At 53.9% G+C, this 23,867-nt stretch overlaps 8 protein-coding genes across 8 annotated transcripts; 5 read left to right on the top strand and 3 right to left on the bottom strand.

Moving 5' to 3' along the window:
- Positions 1-212: 212 nt before the first annotated feature.
- On the top strand, positions 213-830 carry J4E79_008468 (uncharacterized protein; the record flags this gene model as incomplete). The annotated part of the gene is made up of 1 exon (XM_049357325.1): positions 213-830. One exon carries the CDS (start codon positions 213-215, stop codon positions 828-830), a length of 618 nt encoding a protein of 205 aa, XP_049208223.1.
- Positions 831-1,212: 382 nt separating this feature from the next.
- On the top strand, positions 1,213-3,083 carry HSP60 (chaperonin; the record flags this gene model as incomplete). The annotated part of the gene is made up of 3 exons (XM_049357324.1): positions 1,213-1,317; positions 1,375-1,516; positions 1,570-3,083. 3 exons carry the CDS (start codon positions 1,213-1,215, stop codon positions 3,081-3,083), a joined length of 1,761 nt encoding a protein of 586 aa, XP_049208222.1.
- Positions 3,084-3,936: 853 nt separating this feature from the next.
- J4E79_008466 (uncharacterized protein) lies at positions 3,937-4,649 on the top strand (the record flags this gene model as incomplete). The annotated part of the gene is made up of 4 exons (XM_049357323.1): positions 3,937-3,939; positions 3,993-4,003; positions 4,151-4,457; positions 4,515-4,649. 4 exons carry the CDS (start codon positions 3,937-3,939, stop codon positions 4,647-4,649), a joined length of 456 nt encoding a protein of 151 aa, XP_049208221.1.
- Positions 4,650-5,023: 374 nt separating this feature from the next.
- Positions 5,024-5,838, bottom strand: J4E79_008465 (uncharacterized protein; the record flags this gene model as incomplete). Its single annotated transcript, XM_049357322.1, has 2 exons — positions 5,024-5,653; positions 5,728-5,838. The coding sequence occupies 2 exons, from the start codon at positions 5,836-5,838 to the stop codon at positions 5,024-5,026; spliced, it is 741 nt and encodes a 246-aa protein (XP_049208220.1).
- A 307-nt stretch (positions 5,839-6,145) lies between these two features.
- On the top strand, positions 6,146-8,518 carry J4E79_008464 (uncharacterized protein; the record flags this gene model as incomplete). Its single annotated transcript, XM_049357321.1, has 3 exons — positions 6,146-6,962; positions 7,018-7,259; positions 7,310-8,518. 3 exons carry the CDS (start codon positions 6,146-6,148, stop codon positions 8,516-8,518), a joined length of 2,268 nt encoding a protein of 755 aa, XP_049208219.1.
- A 1,773-nt stretch (positions 8,519-10,291) lies between these two features.
- J4E79_008463 (uncharacterized protein) lies at positions 10,292-12,401 on the top strand (the record flags this gene model as incomplete). The annotated part of the gene is made up of 9 exons (XM_049357320.1): positions 10,292-10,338; positions 10,388-10,438; positions 10,489-10,802; positions 10,932-11,124; positions 11,176-11,447; positions 11,497-11,589; positions 11,645-11,915; positions 11,970-12,089; positions 12,170-12,401. 9 exons carry the CDS (start codon positions 10,292-10,294, stop codon positions 12,399-12,401), a joined length of 1,593 nt encoding a protein of 530 aa, XP_049208218.1.
- A 241-nt stretch (positions 12,402-12,642) lies between these two features.
- J4E79_008462 (uncharacterized protein) lies at positions 12,643-13,064 on the bottom strand (the record flags this gene model as incomplete). Its single annotated transcript, XM_049357319.1, has 2 exons — positions 12,643-12,686; positions 12,779-13,064. 2 exons carry the CDS (start codon positions 13,062-13,064, stop codon positions 12,643-12,645), a joined length of 330 nt encoding a protein of 109 aa, XP_049208217.1.
- A 1,218-nt stretch (positions 13,065-14,282) lies between these two features.
- On the bottom strand, positions 14,283-15,698 carry J4E79_008461 (uncharacterized protein; the record flags this gene model as incomplete). Its single annotated transcript, XM_049357318.1, has 1 exon — positions 14,283-15,698. One exon carries the CDS (start codon positions 15,696-15,698, stop codon positions 14,283-14,285), a length of 1,416 nt encoding a protein of 471 aa, XP_049208216.1.
- Positions 15,699-23,867: the final 8,169 nt, after the last annotated feature.

The raw sequence follows: 23,867 nt of genomic DNA, 5'->3' as shown, positions 1-23,867 counted from the left end.
CGTCGCTCAGCCCGCTCTTCTAAACAAACCGTTGAAAGCCAGCAGAACACACCATAAGGAGTTCCACTTGAGGACTACGGGCGAAAGAATCGCGCAGCTAAGAAACCTGCCTGACAGCAAGCTTGCAACTTCGCGAGGACCGTTCACGACGGCAATAATTACCTGCGCCTGAGCCAGCGCTTACGCCTACACTTGCGCGGGCTCCACAGCATATGGATCCAACTCGACTTGCACCTCCAGTATCTGGTACAGACGGAGGAGGCAACGGCGGTGCTGCAAGTCAGAAGACCTTGACCGCAGAACAGAAGAATCAATGCCCATACGGCGACACACGCTGGCCTCCTGCTAACATATCGATATCCAAGCCTCTACACTTGTTGAGCGACGAGAGTGAGGAGCCGATATACTACCACTTGATACACGAAAACAACAGCCCTCAAGTCGAGTTCTGGAAGGGCCCGGTGAAGGCTCAAGCCACTGCCGCCTACGCAGAGAAGGGCCTTGCTTTGCCAATATCGAAAGTAGGAAAGAGTAAGAAAGAGATTAAAGCTGCAAAAGAGAGAGCGCTTGAAGATGAAGCGCCGAGAGCGAAGACGGAAATTGAGCAGGCTAGGAATACGAAGATGCTGAAAGAGCTGAGCAGTGGACCGAGGGGAACACTCTGGCAGCTTGACGAAGAGCACCTACACGTTTGGAGATGTATCGAGGTGGTGCAGAAGGTGCATGGGGCGGTGAGCCTTAGTGCCGAGCGGCGGGAAATATTTTCGATGTTCGGTGTTGGCCTCAAGCGCATCGATGGTGATATGTTGATGGTTAGCCAGAAGGCGTAGGCACCTAGCTAACCCAGAGGGATCGTTTGTAGTATGGTCAATGCACACAACGCTCACCCCCGATAATTGAGTTCTACGCAAAACCTTCGTGTGCCTGCGCTCCAGTAGAAATATCAGGTGCTGACAAACGTGAAACGTGAGGCTGGCGATGGAGTTATGGATCGAAAGCCGAGGCTAGCTCGCGGATGTGGTCATAGCGCCTTCTCGATGATTCCAATCGTCGAGCGACCCAAATTTTTAGAGGCATCGAACATCTGCGACCACTCTTCTCCGCATCCTCCTCTACATCCACATTATTCCTGGTTATCTTGCATAAAGCTGGAGTCTAGGAGCAACATCTGAGATTCCTTTTTCTCTACCTACACATCCCAATTCCGTCACAATGCAAAGAGCTTTCGCATCGCGGGCGCGGACTTCGGCCCTCAACTCGAGCTCTAAGCTCCGGTCCACCAGCTACAACCTCCAGCAGCAGAGGTTTGCGCACAAGGTACGGCAATTGCATATCTACTTGGTTGAAAAAAGACGCAAAACTAACAATTGGTAGGAACTGAAGTTCGGCGTCGAGGCACGAGCTGGACTGCTGAAGGGTGTCGACACACTTGCAAAGGCCGTATCAACAACACTGGGTCCCAAGGGTCGCAATGTATTGATCGAGTCGAGCTACGGTTCGCCCAAGATCACCAAGGGTATGCACGATTTCCGTCACCATCCTTAACATTGCCCGCTGACATCATTCCAGATGGTGTGACAGTCGCAAAGGCTATTTCCCTCCAAGACAAGTTCGAGAACCTCGGAGCCCGCCTGCTCCAGGACGTCGCCTCCAAGACCAACGAGGCTGCCGGTGACGGTACCACCACTGCCACCGTCCTTGCCCGCGCCATCTTCTCCGAGACCGTTAAGAACGTTGCCGCCGGATGCAACCCCATGGATCTCAGGCGGGGTACCCAGGCCGCTGTCGAGGCCGTCGTTGAGTACCTCAGGGCGAACAAGCGGGACATCACCACCAGCGAGGAGATTGCGCAGGTTGCCACCATCTCCGCCAACGGCGACACACACATTGGCAAGCTTCTGTCCAACGCCATGGAGAAGGTCGGAAAGGAGGGTGTCATCACCGTCAAGGAGGGCAAGACCACCGAGGACGAGCTTGAGGTTACCGAGGGTATGAAGTTCGACCGCGGTTACATCTCCCCTTACTTCATCACCGACACCAAGACTGCCAAGGTTGAGTTTGAGAAGCCTCTCATCCTCCTCTCTGAGAAGAAGATCTCCGCTGTCCAGGACATCGTCCCCGCTCTCGAGGCCTCCCAGCAGCTCCGCCGCCCCCTTGTCATCATTGCTGAGGACATTGACGGTGAGGCGCTTGCCGTCTGCATTCTGAACAAGCTCCGTGGTCAGCTCCAGGTTGCTGCCGTCAAGGCTCCCGGCTTCGGTGACAACCGCAAGTCCATCCTTGGCGATCTCGCTGTCCTGACCAACGGTACTGTCTTCAGCGACGACCTCGACATCAAGCTCGAGAAGGCCACTCCCGACATGCTCGGTTCCACCGGATCCATCACCATCACCAAGGAGGACACCGTCATCCTTAACGGCGAGGGCAGCAAGGACCAGGTTTCCCAGCGCTGTGAGCAGATCCGTGGCGTCATCAACGACGCTACCACTTCCGAGTACGAGAAGGAGAAGCTCCAGGAGCGCCTGGCCAAGCTCTCTGGCGGTGTTGCCGTCATCAAGGTCGGTGGCTCTTCCGAGGTTGAGGTCGGTGAGAAGAAGGACCGCATCGTCGATGCTTTGAACGCTACCCGTGCCGCCGTTGAGGAGGGTATCCTGCCCGGTGGTGGTACTGGTCTCCTCAAGGCCTCTGCCAACGCTCTCGGTAACGTCAAGGCTGCCAACTTCGACCAGCAGCTCGGTATCACCATCGTCAAGAACGCCATTACCCACCCTGCCCGCAAGATCGTCGAGAACGCTGGCGCCGAGGGCTCCGTCATTGTTGGCAAGCTCATCGACGAGTACAAGGGTGACTTCAACAAGGGTTTCAACAGCGCCAAGGGCGAGTACGTCGACATGATCGCTGCCGGTATCCTTGACCCCTTCAAAGTTGTCCGCACTGCTCTCGTTGACGCCAGCGGTGTTGCCTCGCTCCTTGGAACTACCGAGGTCGCCATTGTCGAGGCACCCGAGGAGAAGTCTGGACCTCCAGGCGGCATGCCTGGCGGTATGGGTGGTATGGGAGGCATGGGCGGAATGGGCTTCTAAACAAGTGAAGTCTAGCCGTCTGTTTTCTTCTTCTTATACCCCCATTCCGTTATAATGACTTTAGTCTTATGCCTTTCCCAGCGATGATTTATGTACACGATATTGGGTTGGTCTCCGCTCTTCACTCATGATTTCTCAAAAGCGCAGCATTGTTGGATATTTGGTTTTTATTGTACAATATTGTGTAAGGATCTCCTGGGAAGGACAAGATGTATAAAGCGACGAAGGAAATATGAACAAGTTCAAACGAGTTTTCGAGATGCACAACATATGCTTGAGTTATGAATGCTGCAAGGAACAGGATTGGTGGATCACCTCATACACGAAAAAAACTGAACACCTGCCTCCTAGAAGTCTACATTACCTTGAAGAATATGTGAACTTCAACCCTTATACTAACGTGGACGGCGGAGTACCTGTCCAGCCTGTTCCTTGTATGAGGTGGGATGCTGTGACGACTGACAGGGCGTTGCTGTGGCGGCAGAGCCAAACTAAACCTTGTAACGTGTCTGGTATCGTGCCGTGCTCCAGGGCTTGAAGGAACCCCACTAGGGTACGTGCATCGAGAAAACCCCACCCCACCTGCCACTACTCGCTCAGCCTCAGCAATCACTCTCTCCTCCTCCGCCTTTTCTCCCGCAAACACATCAACTATCCACCCAGATCAGTTTTCTCTATTGACGTAAGCTGCCACCGCTCCATGGCCGAACAGGCTGCCATTCCTTCACTGCTGCATCTTCGCACGCGGCAATCGCAACGATGACGACGACGCTGACAGGCAACCACAGTACTGATAAAGCTACCTGGCGCCTCGACCCCCCTCTAGCATCCTCTACTTTACACATCCGACATTATGGTGAGAACATTTGAGATGCGTTATTGAGGAACTCGAACTAACAACGGATACAGGCTCAATCCGGGTACGTACTGCAAAACAAACAACAGGGCATCAACAGCTGTCGCTGCCCGACGACCGCGCCCGCATAGCACCCCCTGCCTCCGCCACCACCCCGATACCCGCCTCGCGCACCCCTCTATCGCCCCCGCACGTACTAACCACGACGCAGTGTCTCCGTCTCGCCCGAGTGCATCAGCACCTTCAACGAGCTCAAGCTTGGCAAGGACATCAAATGGATTATCTACAAGATCAGCGACGACTGGAAAGAGATTGTCGTTGAGGAGACTTCCAAGGAGGCCAACTTTGACGTCTTCCGCGAGAAGCTGCTCAACGCCAAGAGCAAGGACCGCAAGGGCAAGGAGGGCATTGGCGGTCGCTACGCCGTGTTCGACGTCGAGTACGAGCTCGAAAGCGGAGAGGGCTCCAGGAGCAAGATCACTTTTATCAGCTGGACACCAGATGATGCGGCGCAATACGTACGTCACAACAACGGGAAGAGGATTGTTTGGGAAAGGTTGACTAACCATTCACAGCCCCGCATGATGTACTCATCCTCCAAGGAAGCCATCAAGCGCGCCCTCAACGGTCTCGCCGCCGATATCCAAGCCAACGATGCCGACGACATCGAGTTCGAGAGCATCAAGAGCCGTGTCTCCAAGGGCCGCTAAGCGCCTCTCCCCCCACCTTCCCTTCCGACCTGTCGATTTCGCGCACCTGTTAGTATGGAGGAAGGAACGACTGCGGTTGGTAATGATATGAAATGAAAACGATTCGAGCGGTTGATTGGCAGCGGTCATGGCATAGCGAGCTTTTGCGCATGATGATTACAGACGAAACATGCGATATGTGGGCAGTGATAGTGCTGGGTGTAACTTGCATTATCAGGCTTGGTATGCTTTTGATAGGCTAAACTGGTCAAATTGTCGTCGATGGACAGCTCTGTGTTGGAAGCTTGCATGATCTGACGTGCGATGTTCCTTGTGATGTTGTTTCCGGGTATATGCGTGTGCAATTGTTTGGCTCCAGCAGCTATACCAGATCACTACTTGTTCTGTTCCCACGCTTCCCTGAACACGCCTAGTAACCTCTCACTCTCATCCGCGTCCTTGGTCCTCTGAAGAACAAAGTTCTTGAGGTCGCCCCAAAACTCGTCTGTCGCAACGACTTCCTTCCCATGACCAAGTGGCGCATCAGCGGCACCAGTCGCTGTACCCGCAGCTGTCTCCCCAGCACTAGCAAGTCCCTTCTCGCTCTCTGTCGGCGGCGCAACAGCAGGCGGACTCGTCACTGGTGTCCCTGCCGACGCTGGACTCGCAGCCCCGCCAAGAGCAGCACCAGCCATGACCATGACCCCAAACTCGACTTCACTCCCCGCATCTGTGCCTATGACTTCCAATAGTGTCTTTGAATCTGTGACTGGCTTCTTCTTGTACAGAATCTTTATCTTGGCTGCTGATAACGAGGCTTGTGTCGCGTACTGTTGTTTGAGGTCGTAGACGGAGGTTTTGGATGGGTCGATTGAGCTGAGTGGGATGGTAGGTGTGGTTGGCTTCATGGGTTTGAGCGTCACGGAGATTGACGAGGAAGATGGTGTGGAGGCATCGTCGCTGGTTGTGGGTTTGGGGTTTGGCCGTTGCGGGTGGGGTGGGTGTGGGAGGCGGGGGAGGGTGTACTGGAGGGTTGTCAGTTTCTGATATTTGCGCGTATAGATAGACGATGTGTAGAGGACGGGCGGCGAGGACTTACAGCGCCTTGTGCGGGATATTGGCGTGCGTCTGCGATGTGATCGCTAGACAGTTTGGGTGGGCGGGCGTCTAAGGCGCTGAGGAATGATTTGCAGAATGCGAGTTCTGACATGATGGATCGCTGGAGGCTTTCTGAATGCGAGTTTGGGTAGTGTATCGGTATCGTGGGATTGCGCGCCGGTCGAAGATGTGTATAGCTCCCGTGCGATGACGCTGTTGGTGTTGCGGGACAGTGGACCGCAGCAGCTCGACCAGGGCAAACGTGCGCTAAGCCCAAAGGAAGTCCGCTAGCGTGGAAAAAGTTCCCAAGTGCTAGCGAAAGTTCGGTGTTCGCGCTGCTGGTTCACGCTGCCATCTCTCAGTAATTCGACCTTTTTGTTTTACCGCCCACTAAACACCTGCGGGATAAATCTGTCGCCATGGGTCAAGGTCGCCGTATGAAGAAGCAGGGCATGCCCGATGTCCTCGACGAATCGCTAGTTACGAGGAAGCGAAAAGATGCGCCCGATGCCGTGAACCCGGAGCGCAAGAAGAGGAGCAGGACCGCTGCAAGGGAAGCTAAGGAGGCCAAGGCCAAGTTGACACCCAAGACGAGGGTAGCTGGAAAGCCCGTCAAGTCTGTGAAGCAGCCTCTGAAGACGGCTGCAGCTGTCGTGAACGGAGCGAAAGCAAAGGCAAAGAAGTCGGCGCCTCTACCACCTTCGGACGATGAGGACGACATGTCCGACATTGAGGACTCCGATCTGGAGAACATCAACGTTACCGGACTTGATGCGCTCGGTAGCGCATCCGAAGGCGAAGACGACGAAGACATGGACGATGACGACTTTGGCTCTGACGTTGTAGATTCGGATGACGATATCAGGAGAGGCGCAGCCATGTGGTCAGACGACGATGACGAGGAGGACGCCGAAGAGAAGCTCACAGCCGCCAACATCGCTGGTCTGTCTACGCGATTGGACATGCAGAAGGCGATCGAGGATGCGGAGGCGCAAGCCGAGTTGGAGGAGAGCAACATGCAAACCAACATCGTCGCGGAGAGACCCAAGATCCTGGAGGACGAGGACGAGGATGGCAGGCCGATCACAAATCTCGTCAACCAGGACATCCAGCTGTTGCGCACAAGACTTACCGACACTATCCGTGTACTGGACGACTTCAAGAACCTGGCTGAGGAGGGTCGAAGTAGGGCAGAATACAGAGCATCGCTTTTGAAGGACATCTGTGCTTACTATGGTACGTTATTGGTTTATGAGAGTCCTGTGTTTGCGCATACTAACACTGTTGATAGGCTACTCCGAATTCCTAGCTGACAAGCTACTCAACCTCTTCCCACCCCGCGAAGCGCAAGCCTTCTTCGAAGCCAACGAAACCCCAAGACCAGTCGTTATCCGAACAAACACCCTCCGAACACACCGAAGAGAACTTGCGCAAAGCTTGATCAACCGCGGTGTACAACTTGAGCCCGTTGGAAAGTGGTCTAAAGTCGGTCTGCAGATTTTCGATGCGCAAGTGCCGCTCGGAGCCACACCTGTAAGCCTGGCATGTAATCAATGTTTCGAACCATCACTAACTCTTCCTAGGAATACCTCGCTGGACACTACATTCTCCAGGCCGCTTCCTCCTTCTTGCCCGTTATGGCACTGGCACCCCAAGAAAACGAGCGCGTGCTAGATATGGCTGCTGCTCCTGGTGGAAAAACAACACATTTGGCGGCTTTGATGAAGAACACAGGATGCATCTTTGCCAACGATGCCAACAAGGATCGTGCCAAGGGTCTGATAGGCAACATCCACCGTCTAGGCGCAAGGAACGTCATCGTCTCTCACTACTCGGCTCTTGAGTTCCCTAGGGTCATGGGTGGTTTCGACCGTGTACTTCTCGACGCTCCTTGCTCTGGTACTGGTGTCATCGCCAAGGATGCCAGTGTCAAGACCAACAAGACTGAGGCAGACTTCATGAAGCTACCCCATCTCCAGAAGCAGTTGTTGCTCGCCGCTATCGACTCTGTCAACCACCACTCAAAGACGGGAGGATACATCGTCTACAGTACCTGTTCAGTGACCCTCGAAGAGAACGAGCAAGTCGTTCAGTACGCATTAAACAAGCGACCGAACGTCAAGCTCGTAGAGACTGGCCTCACCTTCGGTAAGGAGGGTTTCACCAACATTGGCGGCAAAGCCTTCCACCCCTCGATGAAGATGACAAGGAGATACTACCCCCACACCTACAACGTCGACGGTTTCTTCGTCGCCAAGTTCAAGAAGATCGCGCCTACCCCACCCAACGCCGTTGGCGTCAACGAATCCTCAGTTGCAAAGGCAAAGAATACCGCCAACCCCAACGCCCCAGCCACCGGACTCGAGATCGTCGATCGTCGGCCCATCGAAGCGGACAGCGACGATGAATCAGACTTTGGTGGCTTCGACGAGGATGAGGACGAGAAGTACATGGAGAAGGCCAAGGTTAAGACGATGCGCAGGAAGGGCAAGGACCCTAGGGCTGTCGTGCCGAAGGGCGAGAAGGCTACGAATGGCACTGCCAAGGAAGTAGCAAAGGAGACCGCTAAGGAGTCGCCCAAGAAGACCGCTAAGGAGGCGACCAAGGAGTCGCCCAAGGAGACAGCGAAGGTCAAGAACGGCGACGTTAGCGCAAAGGAGAAGGCAGGCAGAAAAGAGAAGAAGGGCGGCGGTATCGAAGTCGCGTCTACTCCCAACGGCGTCAGCGCGAAGGAGACCAAGGTTGAGTCTAAGAAGGCGCGGAGAAAGAGTGGTGATAAGAATAAGGCATAGTGGGTTCTTGAAGGCAGGAAGCACAAAAGCAGGATTTCGGGCCCTCAGTAGATACCAATGCATGCTCGGAAAAGTTTTGTTGTCGCCGAGCCGGCTTTCGTGTCGATGTGTGGTGGTTTGATATTTTGTTAATGAGGCTGGATCGCTCTTGCATTTCATTATTCTCGGCAAAAGATTTTGCGCCGGTCGCGACTTTCATCTCGACCTTTTGACAACAAGCCCACGTGCGTGGCAGCTCCTGCTTGTTGCACGAGGAAAACTTTGCATCGCTATATTTCAACCAGCTTTCTGCCATTACTCGTGATGCCTGGCTCGAAATTGGCTACTGCCAAAGAAGCTTGTTAGGTGGACATGTCACCACTGTTTTCAGCAGATCGTTACGATCGTCGCACCCTGGTGGAGATGCCCAACCAATCTTGCTAAACACACGAGCGGGCTACTTCCCAGGATCCGGTAAGACGAGTTTGCCCACTGAGATCCAAATCCCGGGACCTGGTCAATGGTCATGAAACCCTCTGCAGCCTCGATTGCAAACTTTGTACCTGCGCGATCGAGCTTCGATGCGCGAAAAACGTCTTCGTGGCTTCTAGCGATGCGTCGATGCCTCTGACGTACAGCGCCGCCAGCGCGCCCGTTAGACTCCGCAGCTACCCCGGAGTACCTCCACATTTCATCAACCTCAACCATCCTTCCACGTCCCGAAAATCAGCCTGGAAGAGAGACGTTCATCGTCGCAGTAAGACCGAGGTGACGGCACGGCACATGTCAGGCATGACCGCTCCGTCGACCACTCATCATCGACATCGCGATGCAGATGCTGCGCCGTAAGCACACGTCCCCGAGTCATCGCGTCGGTCCAAGCAATGCCGAGCATTGAACATCGAAGGGAAGCGAAAGGAAGCGAAGGCTTATTGGCTAAGGGATGGTGCAACAACATCTACACAGGAGAACAACAACTATCACGAGCACATATTCCAGGGCTCCTGCTCAAAGGACGACAAAACAACATGCCGCTGCATCCGACGTGTAGCACATTCGACTTCGCAACGGTCATGTTGGTGTTGCGCGGGGAAAACATTTCTCTGCCAATGTTCAGCGCTCCGAGAATCATACCGACGAGTCTCCACTCTGGAGTTCCTGGGGATGCAAGGAGTCAATCGGCCCATCCTTTTTCTGACATGCCGAACGGTTGACGCGATCATTTGGAGCGGCAAACTTCTGGAAGAACGCGTTGCCTTGCCTGCAGAATGTGCGGTATTTCCTGCATGATGGTTTTGCACCGGCACGCGATCGTGCTGGAAGGGGAGATTGGCATGATGCTTTGCCCGTCAACATGGTCTGATTGAGCCACCACTTCGACAGTCTTTGTTCGCTCCCGTGACGAACAGCCGCTGGGCGATCGTGACTGGCTTCATGATCGCTGTCTTGTCACCAGCCTCCGACGTAAGTGTTAGTGGTGTGAGGGAGGTCAGCCTGCCGAGTACGGGGTAATAACCAACTGCGGTACGCTCCATGTTATGATGCGGGGCATACCATGCAAGAATGGTTGGCTTGGGAAACCGACTGGGATTAGCAACTTGTGATATGGCACTGAGGTGCAGCGGCATGGGACAAGGGTTTGTCGGGATCGCGAGCTGGATGGAGAGATGCTCGGAGCTTGCATCCTGAGATAAAGAGTGACCGCGCGCTCCGTTAAACGGCCTGACTACGCGTCTCGAGTTTCGCGACATCGCCAATTGCCATCTCTAAGAAGTCAAATCGAACTTTGCCATCATGGGTTTCATGCTCAAGCCCCCGCCAGACACAGCTGGTAAGGCATGGTAAGCTTCACTGGACACAATACCATGCACAACCCTAACTCTTTCCAAGGCCTGCCATTGTAATCGGTCTCTTCGTCGCCTTTGGTGGTGTTCTCTTCGGGTGAGCCTACACCTCATTGTCGTATCACGCGCACGTTCTGATCTCCCTAGATATGACACAGGTACCATTTCTGGCATCATTGCCATGGACTACTGGAAGAAGGAATTCTCCACCGAACCAGACCTCAGCATCACAGCAGCGCAGGACTCTTTGATCGTCTCCATTCTCTCAGCTGGTACCTTCTTCGGTGCTTTGACGGCTGCGCCATTTGGTGATCTACTTGGCCGCCGTCTCGGTTTGATGGTCTCTGCCGGTGTCGTCTTCAACCTCGGTGTCATTCTGCAGACGGCCGCGACAGCGCAACCATTGTTCATTGCCGGTCGTTTTTTCGCCGGTTACGGTGTTGGTCTCATCTCAGCTCTGAGTAAGTCAGCTCTTTTGTCGTCGTTCTCCGCTTCCCGGCATCGTGGGGCTGGCTGACGCCCCTCGCCCCGCATCGATGAGGCTCTGCGGGGCATCTGGCTCGCTTGCAGCAAAGCTAACAAGACGACAGTTCCCATGTACCAGAGTGAGACTGCGCCGAAATGGATTCGCGGAACGATTGTAGGAGCTTACCAGCTTGCTATTACGATTGGATTGCTGCTCGCGGCTATTGTAAACAATTCGACTAAGGACCGCAATGACTCCGGATCGTACCGCATTCCAATTGCGGTGCAATTCCTATGGTCTATCATTCTTGTCGGCGGGTAAGTGCATTGATGTCAACTACATGATGGCAGCTGCTCACCTTCCGCTAGACTTTTCTTCTTGCCAGAGACGCCGAGATATCTCATTAAGATGGACCGATACGAGAAGGCTGCCGACAGTCTCGGCAAGCTCCGCCGTCTACCGGTCGATCACCCAGCTATCGTTGAGGAACTGAACGAGGTCCAGGCCAACCATCTTTATGAGATGTCGTTGGGCAAGTCTACATACGCCGACTGCTTCAAGGGAACACTAGGCAAGCGTCTCATAACTGGATGCTTGCTGCAGTCGCTACAACAGCTCACTGGTGTAAACTTCATCTTTTGTATGTTCTCTCAACGGCGCAAATTTGCGGCTCCCTCTAACATGCCCAGATTACGGTACCCAATACTTCCAGAACGCCGGTTTCCAAGACCCCTTCATCATCCAGGTCATCACCAACTGCGTCAACGTCGCGTCTACCTTCCGTAAGCCACTCCTGCTCCAGCCAAACGAAAAAAGTACTGACTTTCGGATTTTCAGCGGGCCTCTACATGGTTGAACGCCTCGGTCGACGCAACCTTCTTCTCCTCGGAGCGATAGGCATGTGCGTGTGTCAGTATATCGTCGCGATCACAGGAACGGTAGCCGGCACATCCGATCTCGCAGCTCAACGTGCCGCCATTGCTTTCGTGTGCATCTACATCTTCTTCTTCGCCAGCTCCTGGGGTCCAGTCGCATGGGTTGTGACCGGCGAGCTGTACCCGTTGAAGGCACGCGCCAAGTGTCTTTCCATGACCACAGCATCCAACTGGTATGTTCACAGACCATGATCATGGTATCAAAAAAGACTAACGCCATATTTCAGGTTGCTCAACTGGGCAATTGCCTACTCAACCCCGTACATGGTCGACGAAGACCACGCAAACCTGGCATCTAAGGTCTTCTTCGTGTGGGGTTCATTCTGTTTCGTCTGCATCGCCTTTGTGTAAGTCCTTTTTCTCATTACACAATCTTACCCAACCCCCAACATCTACGTGACAAACGCTGACTCGTCTTCCCCCACAGCTGGTTCATGATCTACGAAACCAAGGGCCTCAGTCTCGAACAAGTCGACGAACTCTACGGCATCGTCAGCAAAGCGTGGAAGTCGCAGGAGTTCCGCCCGGCTGTCCAGTTCGCCGAGATCGATCCCAAGGGTGGACACGACATAAATCTGGGCGAGGTGGCGCAGAACCAGGAGAGGAAGAGGAGTGTGCAGCACGATGAGGCTGTCGCGGTGCCCAAGATTGAGACCTAGGCTTGAGGCGAGGGAAGTACGAGGGGATGTGGGGACGACTGGGAATAAGAGAAAGAGGGTGTATGGATGGATGAGGGATGGTATATGCGAAAGCATGATAGATAGGGAGGAACGGAGGATGTAATGTTGCATCGTATTTGATGTTTTCAGCCTGGCAATGGCCAAGAATGAATTGTTCGCTATTGCATTACTTTGACAACACTTCTTGATCTACTGACCCAACTTCATCGTCCTCCCCCTCCTACCTCACCAACTCCTCCTCATCTCTTGCAACTTTCTTCTTGCCTGCATCATATGCCAATTAGTCCACGGATCGTCCCCCCGATGCCCAATTGGAATACGTATAGCCTCTTGCCCAGGTACGTACTCGCGCTTACCGTAAGACCCTAGAGGCTTCTCGTCCTGGAAGGGGTTGACGAAGCGGGGGTATTTCGAGTCTTTTGGTGGTGGTGGGGTTGCGAATGGGGGCGGGGAAGATTGCTGTTGTTGTTGCTGTTGCTGCTGTTGGGCTTGGGCTTGGGCTTGTGCATGTGCTTGGAATTGGGCTTGGGCTTGTGCTTGTGCGTATGCGTATGCGTGTGCTTCGGCTTCGGCTTGCTGCTGATACGGGTGCTGGAATCCTTGTGGTGGGTAGAATGGTTGTTGCATGTTTGGTATGGCCATGCCGGGCACGCCCATACCTCGCCCCATGCCGGCCCCCATACCCCTGCCCATCCCGCCAGGCCAAAACCTAGGGTCCATGCTGTCTCCTTTGGAAACTTTGGGAAACAAAGCTGTTCGAATGCGATAAACCTTGCGTTGGACGTTGCGACAGAAGTTAGTAAATTCGTGGAAGATGATGAGACAGTCGACTCGTTGTTGAGGTTAAGAAAGCACAGTGTCAATGAGGTCCATGGTTTTACTGTGATGTCGTGCGATGATCCTGAGAATGTCAGCCAGCAAGTGGGTAGAAATGAAGGTCTAGGAGGTGAAGCAAGGAAGAAGAGGAAAGATTATGAATGGATGAGAAGGGGGTTTGCGTCATTGATGGAGTTGTTCGTTGCTAAAACAAGAACATTCCATTCACACATGGCGAACAGCTCGCCATAACACTTCATATCTCACTCGGAAGACCTATCAAAGTATGCAAACACTACATACCTGCCTGGAGCGTCATTCCTCGTCCGCGTGGAGAAGTCTTTTCGCGGTTGCCTAAATCCCCAGTCACCATCACCCGTTGTTATTGTTGTTGACGCGTCACGTTCACCGTGACTTTTCGCGTTTGTTTGCGCGTCTCGTGCCCTGCCCTCCTGAGCCACTGGGTGAGTCACACGATTCTCGGATATCGAAGGCTATTGTACTTAGCAAAATGCGTAATGAGTGCGACACGCGAAGATACTCTCGCAGTCATCCAAGTAGAAGATCAGGGAGCAAAGCGCATTTATGCCACTCACTTGGCCAATCACGTCATAGCGATCAGTAGCAGTAGCATCAGCATCATTGAGGTCATCATAGAGGTATTCAAGTTTCCATTACTCAAGTACCTAAACTTTTCATCCGTGAAGCGGGTATCCTATCCATCAATCATGTAGTGCAAAGACTATGCCAAGTGCTAGCGAGGCCGACGTAGATGTCTCAAGCCAAGTAGCCACATCGACCCATGAAGAAGATAAACACCCAGTGTGTTCATGTAATCGTGTCGTGTCATACCATATCCAGACTGCAAAACCAGCAGCCAAAATGAAAATCCGTGAACCGTGAATATCGTGCTATCATAAGAAAACCGTCCATCATACTGGCAACAACGGTTAGCAGAGCGATCATAAGGCACATGAGTTGTTCTTACAGCCGTGTAAACTTAACCATTACTCGCGTGAAGGCGGGTGACGAGGCGAGGTGCTTTTAACTGAAATGTCCCGCGTTGAAACCATAGCCATCATAAGCCTCGGCCATGGGTACGTCGACGTATGAACCCTGAGTGAAACCGCAGTTCGCGAAAACGTCGTGAGGAAACGAATCAGGGATATGACCGGCCTCTAGCGGCGGTAGCCCATCTTGCGGCAAGCAAGCCAAACCATGGAAACCTTGGGCTCCTCGCTGTCCCGACCCGTGCCACACAGGCGAGTGGCCACTAACATCTTGACCCTCTTCCACTTGGAAACTATAAGGACTCTCGTAAGCATGGCCCGACAGAGGGGACATCTCGGGGATGAACGCACTACGTGGGTGCCTAAGAAGAGCCTCGTTGTCCTCGTCGACAAGCTCGAAAGAGTCAAGATCAACAGACTCCATCTCTCTACCGTGGTAGTTTGCACCGGAGCCATACATCTGAGTATCGTCCACGAACTTGTTGACCTCAAGGTGGGTCTGGGCGTCGTTGCGGTAGAGGGTAGGCCTGCGTTGGGCGACAGGGGACTTGTGACCGCTGACACCGAAACCCTGACCAACCTTGGACGCATCACCGTCGGGCTGGAGATGGTCTACATCAGAGTCCTTGTTGTGAGCACGGTGGGAGTCAATGTTGAAGACGTCGTCATCAGCCACGACGGGCTTCTGGTCTTGTGCCTGGTTGAGAACTTGGACCTTCTCCTTGGACTCCTCGCGGACAGTATCAGCACCGGCCTTGTTGAAACCTGGAGAATGCTTGACGCCGACAGATTTTGATACTGGAACCTTTAGCTTTACGATCAAGGACGGACGGGAAGGAGTCAGTGGGTCCTGACCAGCGTTTGGCTGAGAGTTGGTGTTAGCAGTGGACGACAAAGAAGATGAACGCTTGTTCTTGCGCGTCCACGCCATCCTCAACGATGGAATCTGGTAGCCCTCGGCGATCTGTTTGCCGCGCAACTTCAAGATGGCCTGCTGAAGTGCGCCAGCAGTACAGCTCTCGCCAACAACCTGGCCAGCCTGGTCGAACGGGATTTGAACGCCAGTCTCACCACAGGCCCAGACGATACCGAGGACTACGTTCTTCCAATCGTTGTCACTCCATTTGAGCAGCTTGGGACGAGGCTGGCGTGGCTTGCGGGGCGCGCCATCCTTGTTGATCTTTGGGATCTTGGATGGGGGGTGGTCCTCGCGATCGCTCTCGGCGTAATCGCTGTCATATGTGGGGGTATAACTCACAGAGCCACCGTTGTTCATCGGAGCTTGAGCTGGGGCAACATAGCCGCCCATACCGTGATACTGACCGCGACGGTGCATATCGCTCTCGAAACCGTAGTTGACGTACGAATTATCCACCTCTGGACCGCGATAAGTCTCGATGGGTCCGTTGTGCTGCAGAAGGTTCTTGGAATGGCACTCGGGAGCGGGCATGTTATGACCACGCTTGCGAGAGGGTTTATGAGTGGGTGTGGTTGGGTCCTCGTCAAAGAGGCTAACCGTGTTTAGCTTGTTGTTGTGGAAGCGAGACATGATATCCAGTAGCTTACGTGCAAGTCGGAGCGATGGATCAAGAACCAAAGCGCTCTCTGCGTCGAAATTAGCAAGGGGTCAAGCAAAGGCGCAATGTGTACACCAGAGCGGGCGTGTTGTGTGCGGGGCGGGGAGCGGAGGAGAGTCAACAACGCAAGCTGTAGCACCACAACAAAGCTACCAGGGTGCTGCTGAAGTGGGCGAAGGAAAGAAGTGGTGCAGGGGAAGCAGCTGCTAAGCTGTTGGGGGTACGTACCTTTTGGAGATGTGTAGGTGGCGGTGTTTACAGGTGGTGCGGTAAAGACGGACCAGCTGTGGGAGGGACTTAGGGGAGGCAGACGAGGCAGACGAGGCGCTAGCGTTATCGAGCTCCCGGACAGCCCAGTTACGTAGGCGACGAACTGGCTAGTAGGGCGGACGTGCTCAACGTACGCTGAGCCAAGACCGCAGCAACACACCCCTTCCTCTTCGCAAACAGGACTAGACGGCGGGAAGCACGGGAGACGCCGGAAGAATGTTCACTCTGAACTTCCTAACCGTAGCAGTCTATATGTCTTCTTTGCCGTCTCCTGTTTGGTTGGGACGAAGAAAGGTTCGCGGGTGCGGTGGCTGACGGCGTACAGTTGAGCCACAAGGTAGGACGCTAAGGCACCACAGATGACCCAAAGCAGTTGAGATGGCGATGGCGTAAAGCGACCACAACCACGTTCCTCTCGATCAGTCGGCAGTTGAAAGTTGGTTGATGTAATCCGGTTCGGGTTCAAGATAGCAATTGATGTGTCGGAAAATCGGACGGCCACACGGATTCCGATCAAGTTGCAAAGGCACTGCAAGGTACTGCGTCGGAAGATAAGAATACTCTTCGCAGACTTCCAATTGTCAACGTTGGTTGGGCAGGCAGTTGACTTGCTGAACGGTATAAGCGAGGATGTCCGGGTGAGAGAGCGACGTCTTGCTTTTGAAGTTCTGATGTTGTGGTCGCAAGAGCCTTTGTGATTGAGGAAAAGTTATGTCGAGGTAAGTTGAAGGTATATATATATACCCACAAGTCTCAGTGACGCTTGAGATAAGCGGTAACGGCGCGGACTGAGGTGTCTCGAAGCCTGGGTGAGCGACAACACGTGAGCAAAGGTTCATGTATATGTCCTACCCCGCGCTTCAAACCCTTGGTGACGTGGGAATCAGGGTGGCAAACTGGCGGTAAAGGCCGATAGTCGGCGTCGATGAGCTGACTACAATCAGAAAGTCGTATTGTATTGTCTGTCTCGCCGTGGATATACGTTGCCTATTGTGGTGGCTACGGGCCGTTGGTATTCACTGTGCCCACGTTGCGGGTCCTGTGCTAGTGGTATGTAGTTCCAGAATGTTGAGTCCGGAAGAAGCCTTTTTTTGGATCCCATCTCTTTTAGTATTGTTCGTAGGAAAAGCCTGACTAGCACTGTACCTGTTCCGCTCGATCATGTTGTGAACGAGATGCCTGAACAAGCTGACAGTACCAGAGTGTAATGGCTGGTTGCAATGGCTTGTGAAATATGTTCAAGAGAAAGAGCAAGAAACCTTCTGGTAGATCGAAGGCCGAGGTGTAGACAGGAAAGTGTGTGGAAGTGGAGATATGGCAAACCCACAATATAACGAAGATGACATACCCGAACTTAGACTTGACAGTGTAAGAGAACCTCTCACATCAGTGCACCTTACCTTTTGTTCGGCAAGCGGAAGAAACCTACCGCTAGGGTATTCAGATACCAAATGCAAACCGAATGGCAAGATATTGAACCGTGGACATCAGCCCGAACCTAATGGGAAGGGCAGGATAGGTATCGATGTTAGGCTCCGTAGCCAAGGGTTTGATGTTGTTGAATATTTGGAAAAAGGTCCAAAGATGATGGGTGCGCGCGATAGAAGCTTTTACATACTGCCGGCTGGGTTTACCAGCTGGTATTGTTTCCGAACTGGAAGGCGAGAGCTCTGTGAGGGAGGATGTACATGAGCCTTGCCAGATACTTGAACTTTGGACCTGATGATCGCAATATCTACGACTCGCGCTGGCATGCTAGATAGACGCCTTTGTGGGTTTGTACAGCTGTCTGAGACTCTGCTCGACTTCCTAGGCAGTCGATAGTCACCCCGAAGCACGGGTTTATGAATGGGAAGGAAGGCCTTCAAGATTGGTGCGGAGTCCAGAGGTGCGGTTACACTCAGACGATAGGCGCGATTTTGATGTTGATACAGCCTACACGGAAACGTTGACAGCTTACAGCGGAAGCATACTGCTGATTGTTTTATCGAAGTTGTACCGTCATTACGCAGGCAGTGCGAGCTCGAGCGACAGAGTCGAGCGTAACGATTGAGAGTCGGCGAAGGAGAGGTGGGCGGCCAGATCGTGTTTCTGCGAAGCGGTGTGGTCGCTGCAGCGCTGTAGGTCATTAGTGTGCGATGTTTGTCTGCATGCTCGATGTCGCAACGACAACGGGCCTCATCGAGGGCCAGACTGCAAGCGATACCCTGACGGAGATCAAGCGGAGGTGCATAGCATGTTACCATTTAGAGCTGCCATCGCGCTTGCTAGGAAATTCAGACGCGGTTGTGGAAGTGGCTCGTCGCGCCGGCGGTGACTACGCATGTCGACGGAGGCAGGCGACGCGCTGAGTCGCTGAGGAGGATATCCAGGGGATTTGAACCGTACTGACGCGTATGAGAAGCTCTTTTGCATTAGTTGTGGCAATGGGAAGGGGGTTCGTGCTTGGCGAAAGTCGCAGAGGAAGTTGAGGCAGGGGTGGTCAGTAAACAAGAGGGGTGTGGAGGGAGTGGGCAGAGGTGCGATTAGAGTTTCTGGCGCTAGGAGGGCGTTCAGCAGGGACGATGCCCCATCGGTTCCTGTCCTTGGCAGAATCTCGTCCATAAGGCAGGCAGGTGCACAACATTGGAAGGTCAACAGGTGGTATATTTTCGGTCTACGAATATAGTGCTGTATCTAAGGAACTCTCTGCTTGAGTGTTAGCATCTGTCTGCATTGTAGTAGGACTGAGGTTGGGTTGACTTGCCTGCATCTATCCTACATGGTATGCATTTCCTCCTGAGCCCGATTCCAGATGCGGTACACCCAGTAGCTCTTGCCACGATGAGGAGGCTGCTCCTCCCGACCTTTCTGATGCAGTGCATCCCTTCAGTGTTGTTGTCTTGCAGTCGCTCCACGGCGTGGTGTCTCCGCGGGGCTGGCCTCGTTAACTCATGCGCGAACGATTCGGCCCGACTCTCTCTGCTCTGACGTACGAACTCGCATCGATGCAGTAGCTCTGTGCAATACACGTCGACGACGGAGTCGTTACTTGCCAGCTGCTGTGTGCACGGTGCGGCTGTTCTTGCTCCTGAAGTCCGCCATGTCCGCATGGACCTGGATCACCATCGCGCCTCCCTCCTGAATTTCTCCTCAGCCCACACACCAACTCGCCACCAACCACCAGCTCCACGAAATCGGCTGCACATCGCTACGACGCGTTCGCTATACGATATGGAGATGAAGACTCGAGCCTCTGAGATGCATGTGTCTTCCGAGTCCACACAGCGCCTCAGCCGCCGAGATGGCTCCTCAGCAAGACATCGTCCTACCCGCCCTACACCCTTGACGACGACCTCGACCGCGACTCGCAGCTCGCAGCTTGCCGCTCGCCTATAGTGGCACCTTCAGGAAGGCACATGGTGATATGATACCAGGAAGGGCTGCTTTGGATCGAGCTGGCGTGCTTCAACGCGACGCTCCCCCTCACCCGGCAGTCCGCGTCGTTCTCCCGTTCCCAACCTGCCTCGAGACAACTTCTCTAGGGGGCTTGGTAAAGGTAAAGTAACACTGGCTTGTTTGCGCACTTCACTTCTGTTGCCAGGTTTACAGCTCCATGGACATCTAGCCTCGAACAGGCTTCGGGGGTGTCCCCAAGCGGCGCCCACCTTGCATGCAGCTTGCGTCGGACCGCCTACCTACCGCTCGAACGCTCGCGATCCCACTTCGACTGCCTCTATACCTGCGGCCGCTCTGTCCGCTCGGTACTCTTGCTGTTCCGGATTTGAGACCTCTGCGGAAGAGACCACTCGCTTGGCCAAGTTCCGAATGAACATCTCCCTCGACGTAGGAAGCTACAACGCCTTGAGGGAGAGACATGCAGGCCAAACAACTACCAGCCACAGGGTACTTGAGTACTCGGGCAGCGTTGTCGGCTTCCACCTTTGGCTGCAGCTATCCACCAACCTCCGTTGGCGAAGCGGTGGTATAGCTCTGACTATGCTGACCCTCCGGAGTTCGGCCTCGCACTGTAACCTTTTCCAAAACTCTAGGTAACATTTGAGCGAGACCTCTCTCCGTCGCTCACCACAAGGGTGTTGGCCGAAGCCGTGCTGGCATCGCCAAACCTCCAAGAAATGCCAATCGGGCTCTTCCTTGTCTGCACAAGCGTCCTACGGCCGAAGGTTCACGAACTACGATCTCCCTTGCCTATCGACATCGAGTACGCGAGTACTACAATCCCACATTTCGGCTGTTTCGCATCGGCACAACGTCCATCTCTGTCTCGAAGAAGATCTGGCAAGAGAAGGTAATGGGTACATTACGGGTTGTGGGCCACAAAAGGAAGTTTGCAGCGGTTGCTCGGTCGGCAAATCGACACACAATTTCGCATCATCTCGTTGTTGTTCGTTCGGCGGAAGCTCGCCGGCATGGTCTCCACAGCTACAGTCTTCATCATGCAACAGCTATGATGCGTCGCCATGCTGACACCGAGCCCTGCATCAGGCGTAGGGACACAGACCGCAAGAGCCTTGCGCGTTGTACCGCAGAACCAGTCGACAGAAGAAAGCAGGAGCGGACGGGCAGACGATGCGAAACTCGCATCGAACAGCTTAATCGCTGCTACTACAACGGCACTTGCGCATGCTCGAGGCACACGAGGATATATCCAGTCTTGCTGCAAATCGAAAGCTGCGCAATTCTTGGCGTTCAGAGCGTCACCTCGCTCACACTCGCATCGAGTAGGCTGGCTTTCCGATAGTATTACTACAAGCCGGCAACAATACAAGGCCTGCGTCTGATGCTACAGACTGTTGCAAAACGATCAGGCTTTGTGGGGTGTCTCAACCCAGGTAAGACGTGGATGCACTTCACTCTGATCTTCAGCGAGCGTATCATCTCCCAGCTGAAGCCACCACTGCGGATCAGAGCATTAGCAACTGCCAGCCATCCCGTTGGCCTTGATCGCGTCTGGACTGGATACACGAGCGCGTTCTCGACAGTTGTGACAACTTGTACCCGAACGTATTGTCCCACATTCCCCCACAGGGTCCATCGACGAAGTCATGCAGAGCCTTGCATAATGCTTGTGGGGTCGACAAGTGCAGGCTAGTCCTTCAACATCAGTCGATCAGGTTAACCCAAAGAGAAACCACGGGGTACGGTATCTGACGCAGTCGGCAATGAGGTGCTGAGATCACGTATCTTGAGTCGTCGCTCGACAGTATTGGTTTCTTCTCACCTGCCTAGCCCCCATGGTCTTGGGCTGGCAAGGTGCTCCAGCCGTCGGCAGATTTCCTTGGGATCTACACTCACCAATGCTTTGGCAATGCCGACCAGTCGTCCAATCAGTATCAGGTTCAATGGAGCAGATGCATGAGTCTAGCGACCGCAACGACCTCTCTGCCCTCAACACGCTATGTTTCCGTCGCGAAAGCGTGCATGATACACCGTTCCCCTGGGTACATCGACAAGTTTGTCATGGTGGCATGGCAAACAAGTTACCTGCGACCTCGTACTTTGAGAAGATGTCAAAGAGTAAGACGTACGAGCAAGACTGATGGCTCCATGTATCGACAGTCTGAGCTCTTGTTCCAAGCTCTTATGGTCATGGCTCCAATGTTGAAGTCCGCAAACCAGCGTTATGGCGCCCAACAGCAGAAGAGTTGACCAGCCGAAGTCAGATTCGCCAGCGAGATATCCGTCCAGGTCTTTATTCGGCGCCACTAGTCATGGCATTGATACTATGGTCGCCACGTCCCGGGCCGGTATGTCAAGCTCCAGGACCGACAATCTTGTTTCCCAGTGTGTCCGCTGAGTAGCTGAGCACTCGTGTCGCGAGGGATATCGTTGGTTGAAGCTGTTCGCGCAGGCTTCTCAGCGCCGATGTTCGCGGTGGCCGAGAGGTTTACGCCGCCGGAGAGCCATAGTCAGGAGACTCCCGCCTGCCTCACTACGTTAGGTTTGTGCGGTGTTCGCATCGTTGGTCGCGGCGACTCGCGGGCCTAGATCGATTGCGACAAAGCTATCTTGCACCGTGGCGCGCGTCTGGTGTACGATATTACCAGCTTGTGGGATGTTTCTATCCGATGATAGAAGGACCGCCCGAATTCCGCGTGCGCAGGGCTTCACCCCCGCCCTTGAGCTTGTCCGGTGATGAACAAGGATCGAGTGCCACGGCGGCTTCCTGTGGGCTCCAGAACCACTACAAGCAGTCTGGTGGGCCCGGTGCCGTGATGCTCTTCCTGGAGATCGCTTTCTGCCGTGTGTCTCGTGGTGCTGCATGGATCTGGGATGCGTTCTTCGTGCGCCTGGCGGGATGATGCAGCCTGTCGATGTTGCTTCCGTGCCTCCGTATCGGCGTGGTAAAGCAGGGCGCCGAAGTAGCGCTGGTGGTCGGATGTTCCAAGGACGAGCAAGTCGAGAACGACCGTTGCTGCGGCGGAGCCGATCGCTGCGGTGTTGACGACTTCGCGGACAGACGGCGTTGGGAGTTTTGGACATCGATAAGATCTGCGATCAAGTCAGCCCGCCAGGAAACGACTCGCCTTCCCCTCATCGTCACGTCATCTGTATCAGACGCCTCTGCCTTGACGACACTGCTATCGCGTCGTCGCGGTGGGAGGTGTTGGGGTGGCGGAGGTGACGGAGTGCGGACACCACGGGGGTCAACAAGACTCGCAATTTGCAGACGTGAGAACCATCATGCGAGCGGCGCAACAACAAAAGCCGCACGTAGAGCCCCCATCGTATCGGGTCTCTTAACGGGACGTCACAAGGATGGCGATGCAGGGGCTTCAAGACCACTCTTACAGTTTGTGCGCTGGCCGTGCACCTGCGCTGCGCATGCAAACATGAGGCTGCGTCTACACACTCCCATCAGCGTGATGAGATGGAGTGTCATACTTGTAAAGTGCTCCTCAGACATAGGCACAGAGTGTACTGGTGTCTCGCTGCGGGACAAACTTTAGAGATTTCTGATCGCGACAAGTCGGTGCAGCTCCCTGCATGACACGCTTCCCATATATTTGCATCAAGTTGCAGCTCATGTGAACAGCTCAAACTCAAGACGGAGATGCCTTGAGATTGTTGTGGGCGGAGCGCATGTCGAATTGCAAGACGTGAAGGCCGTCATTTAGGGCTTGTCCATGGCCAGCCCTATAAACGACCCAACATAGGACGATGGACGTACAGAAGCAAGACAGGCATGAGATGGTGGAAAAGAAAGAGCTACTCGACGACGGCCTCTCCATTGGTCACGCAAAGTGCCTGTTAGGTGACCCTGTCGCCGCCGTGCCTGCCCCACACCCCCGCGATGCCAATCAGACGATTCCGCCAATCTCCTTCACCAAACACACCGAAAGTAAGTTGTTGTCGTTATGTATACAAAGACTTTCTGGATATTTCCATCAAAAGGTTCCAGGTGTCGGGTTCCTGGTAGTAGTGGCTGCCAGGCGCCTTGCATTGGTTAGAGGATCGGACCACTGTTCATCACTTGAATGAATGGTTGGCTAACATCACCCAGGTTCGATTCACCGCCGTGTCTTGTTACCATTGAGTAGCATGTAATTCCTGGCTTTTTTTTGCAACCGCTTTTGCACCATACATCATATCGTCAAACCATTTCTGGTCAGCTGTCCACAGCGCAAGATCAGATGCTTGCACATCTCTTTTTGCATCTCCAAGCATGCTCTGTAGGGTATGAATTGGTAAACGAGCATACAGATGGTCTAGCAGGTGACATGTATGCGCTATCTTTCAGCTTATCATAACGCATACTGGTCTTGAAGCCA

Source organism: Alternaria viburni (genome assembly GCF_023758015.1).
Source record: "Alternaria viburni strain BMP 2772 chromosome Unknown scaffold_20, whole genome shotgun sequence".
Taxonomy (NCBI): Eukaryota; Fungi; Ascomycota; class Dothideomycetes; order Pleosporales; family Pleosporaceae; genus Alternaria; species Alternaria viburni.
Note: the sequence above shows the minus strand (reverse complement) of the source record. Positions and strands in the feature narration are given on the sequence as shown.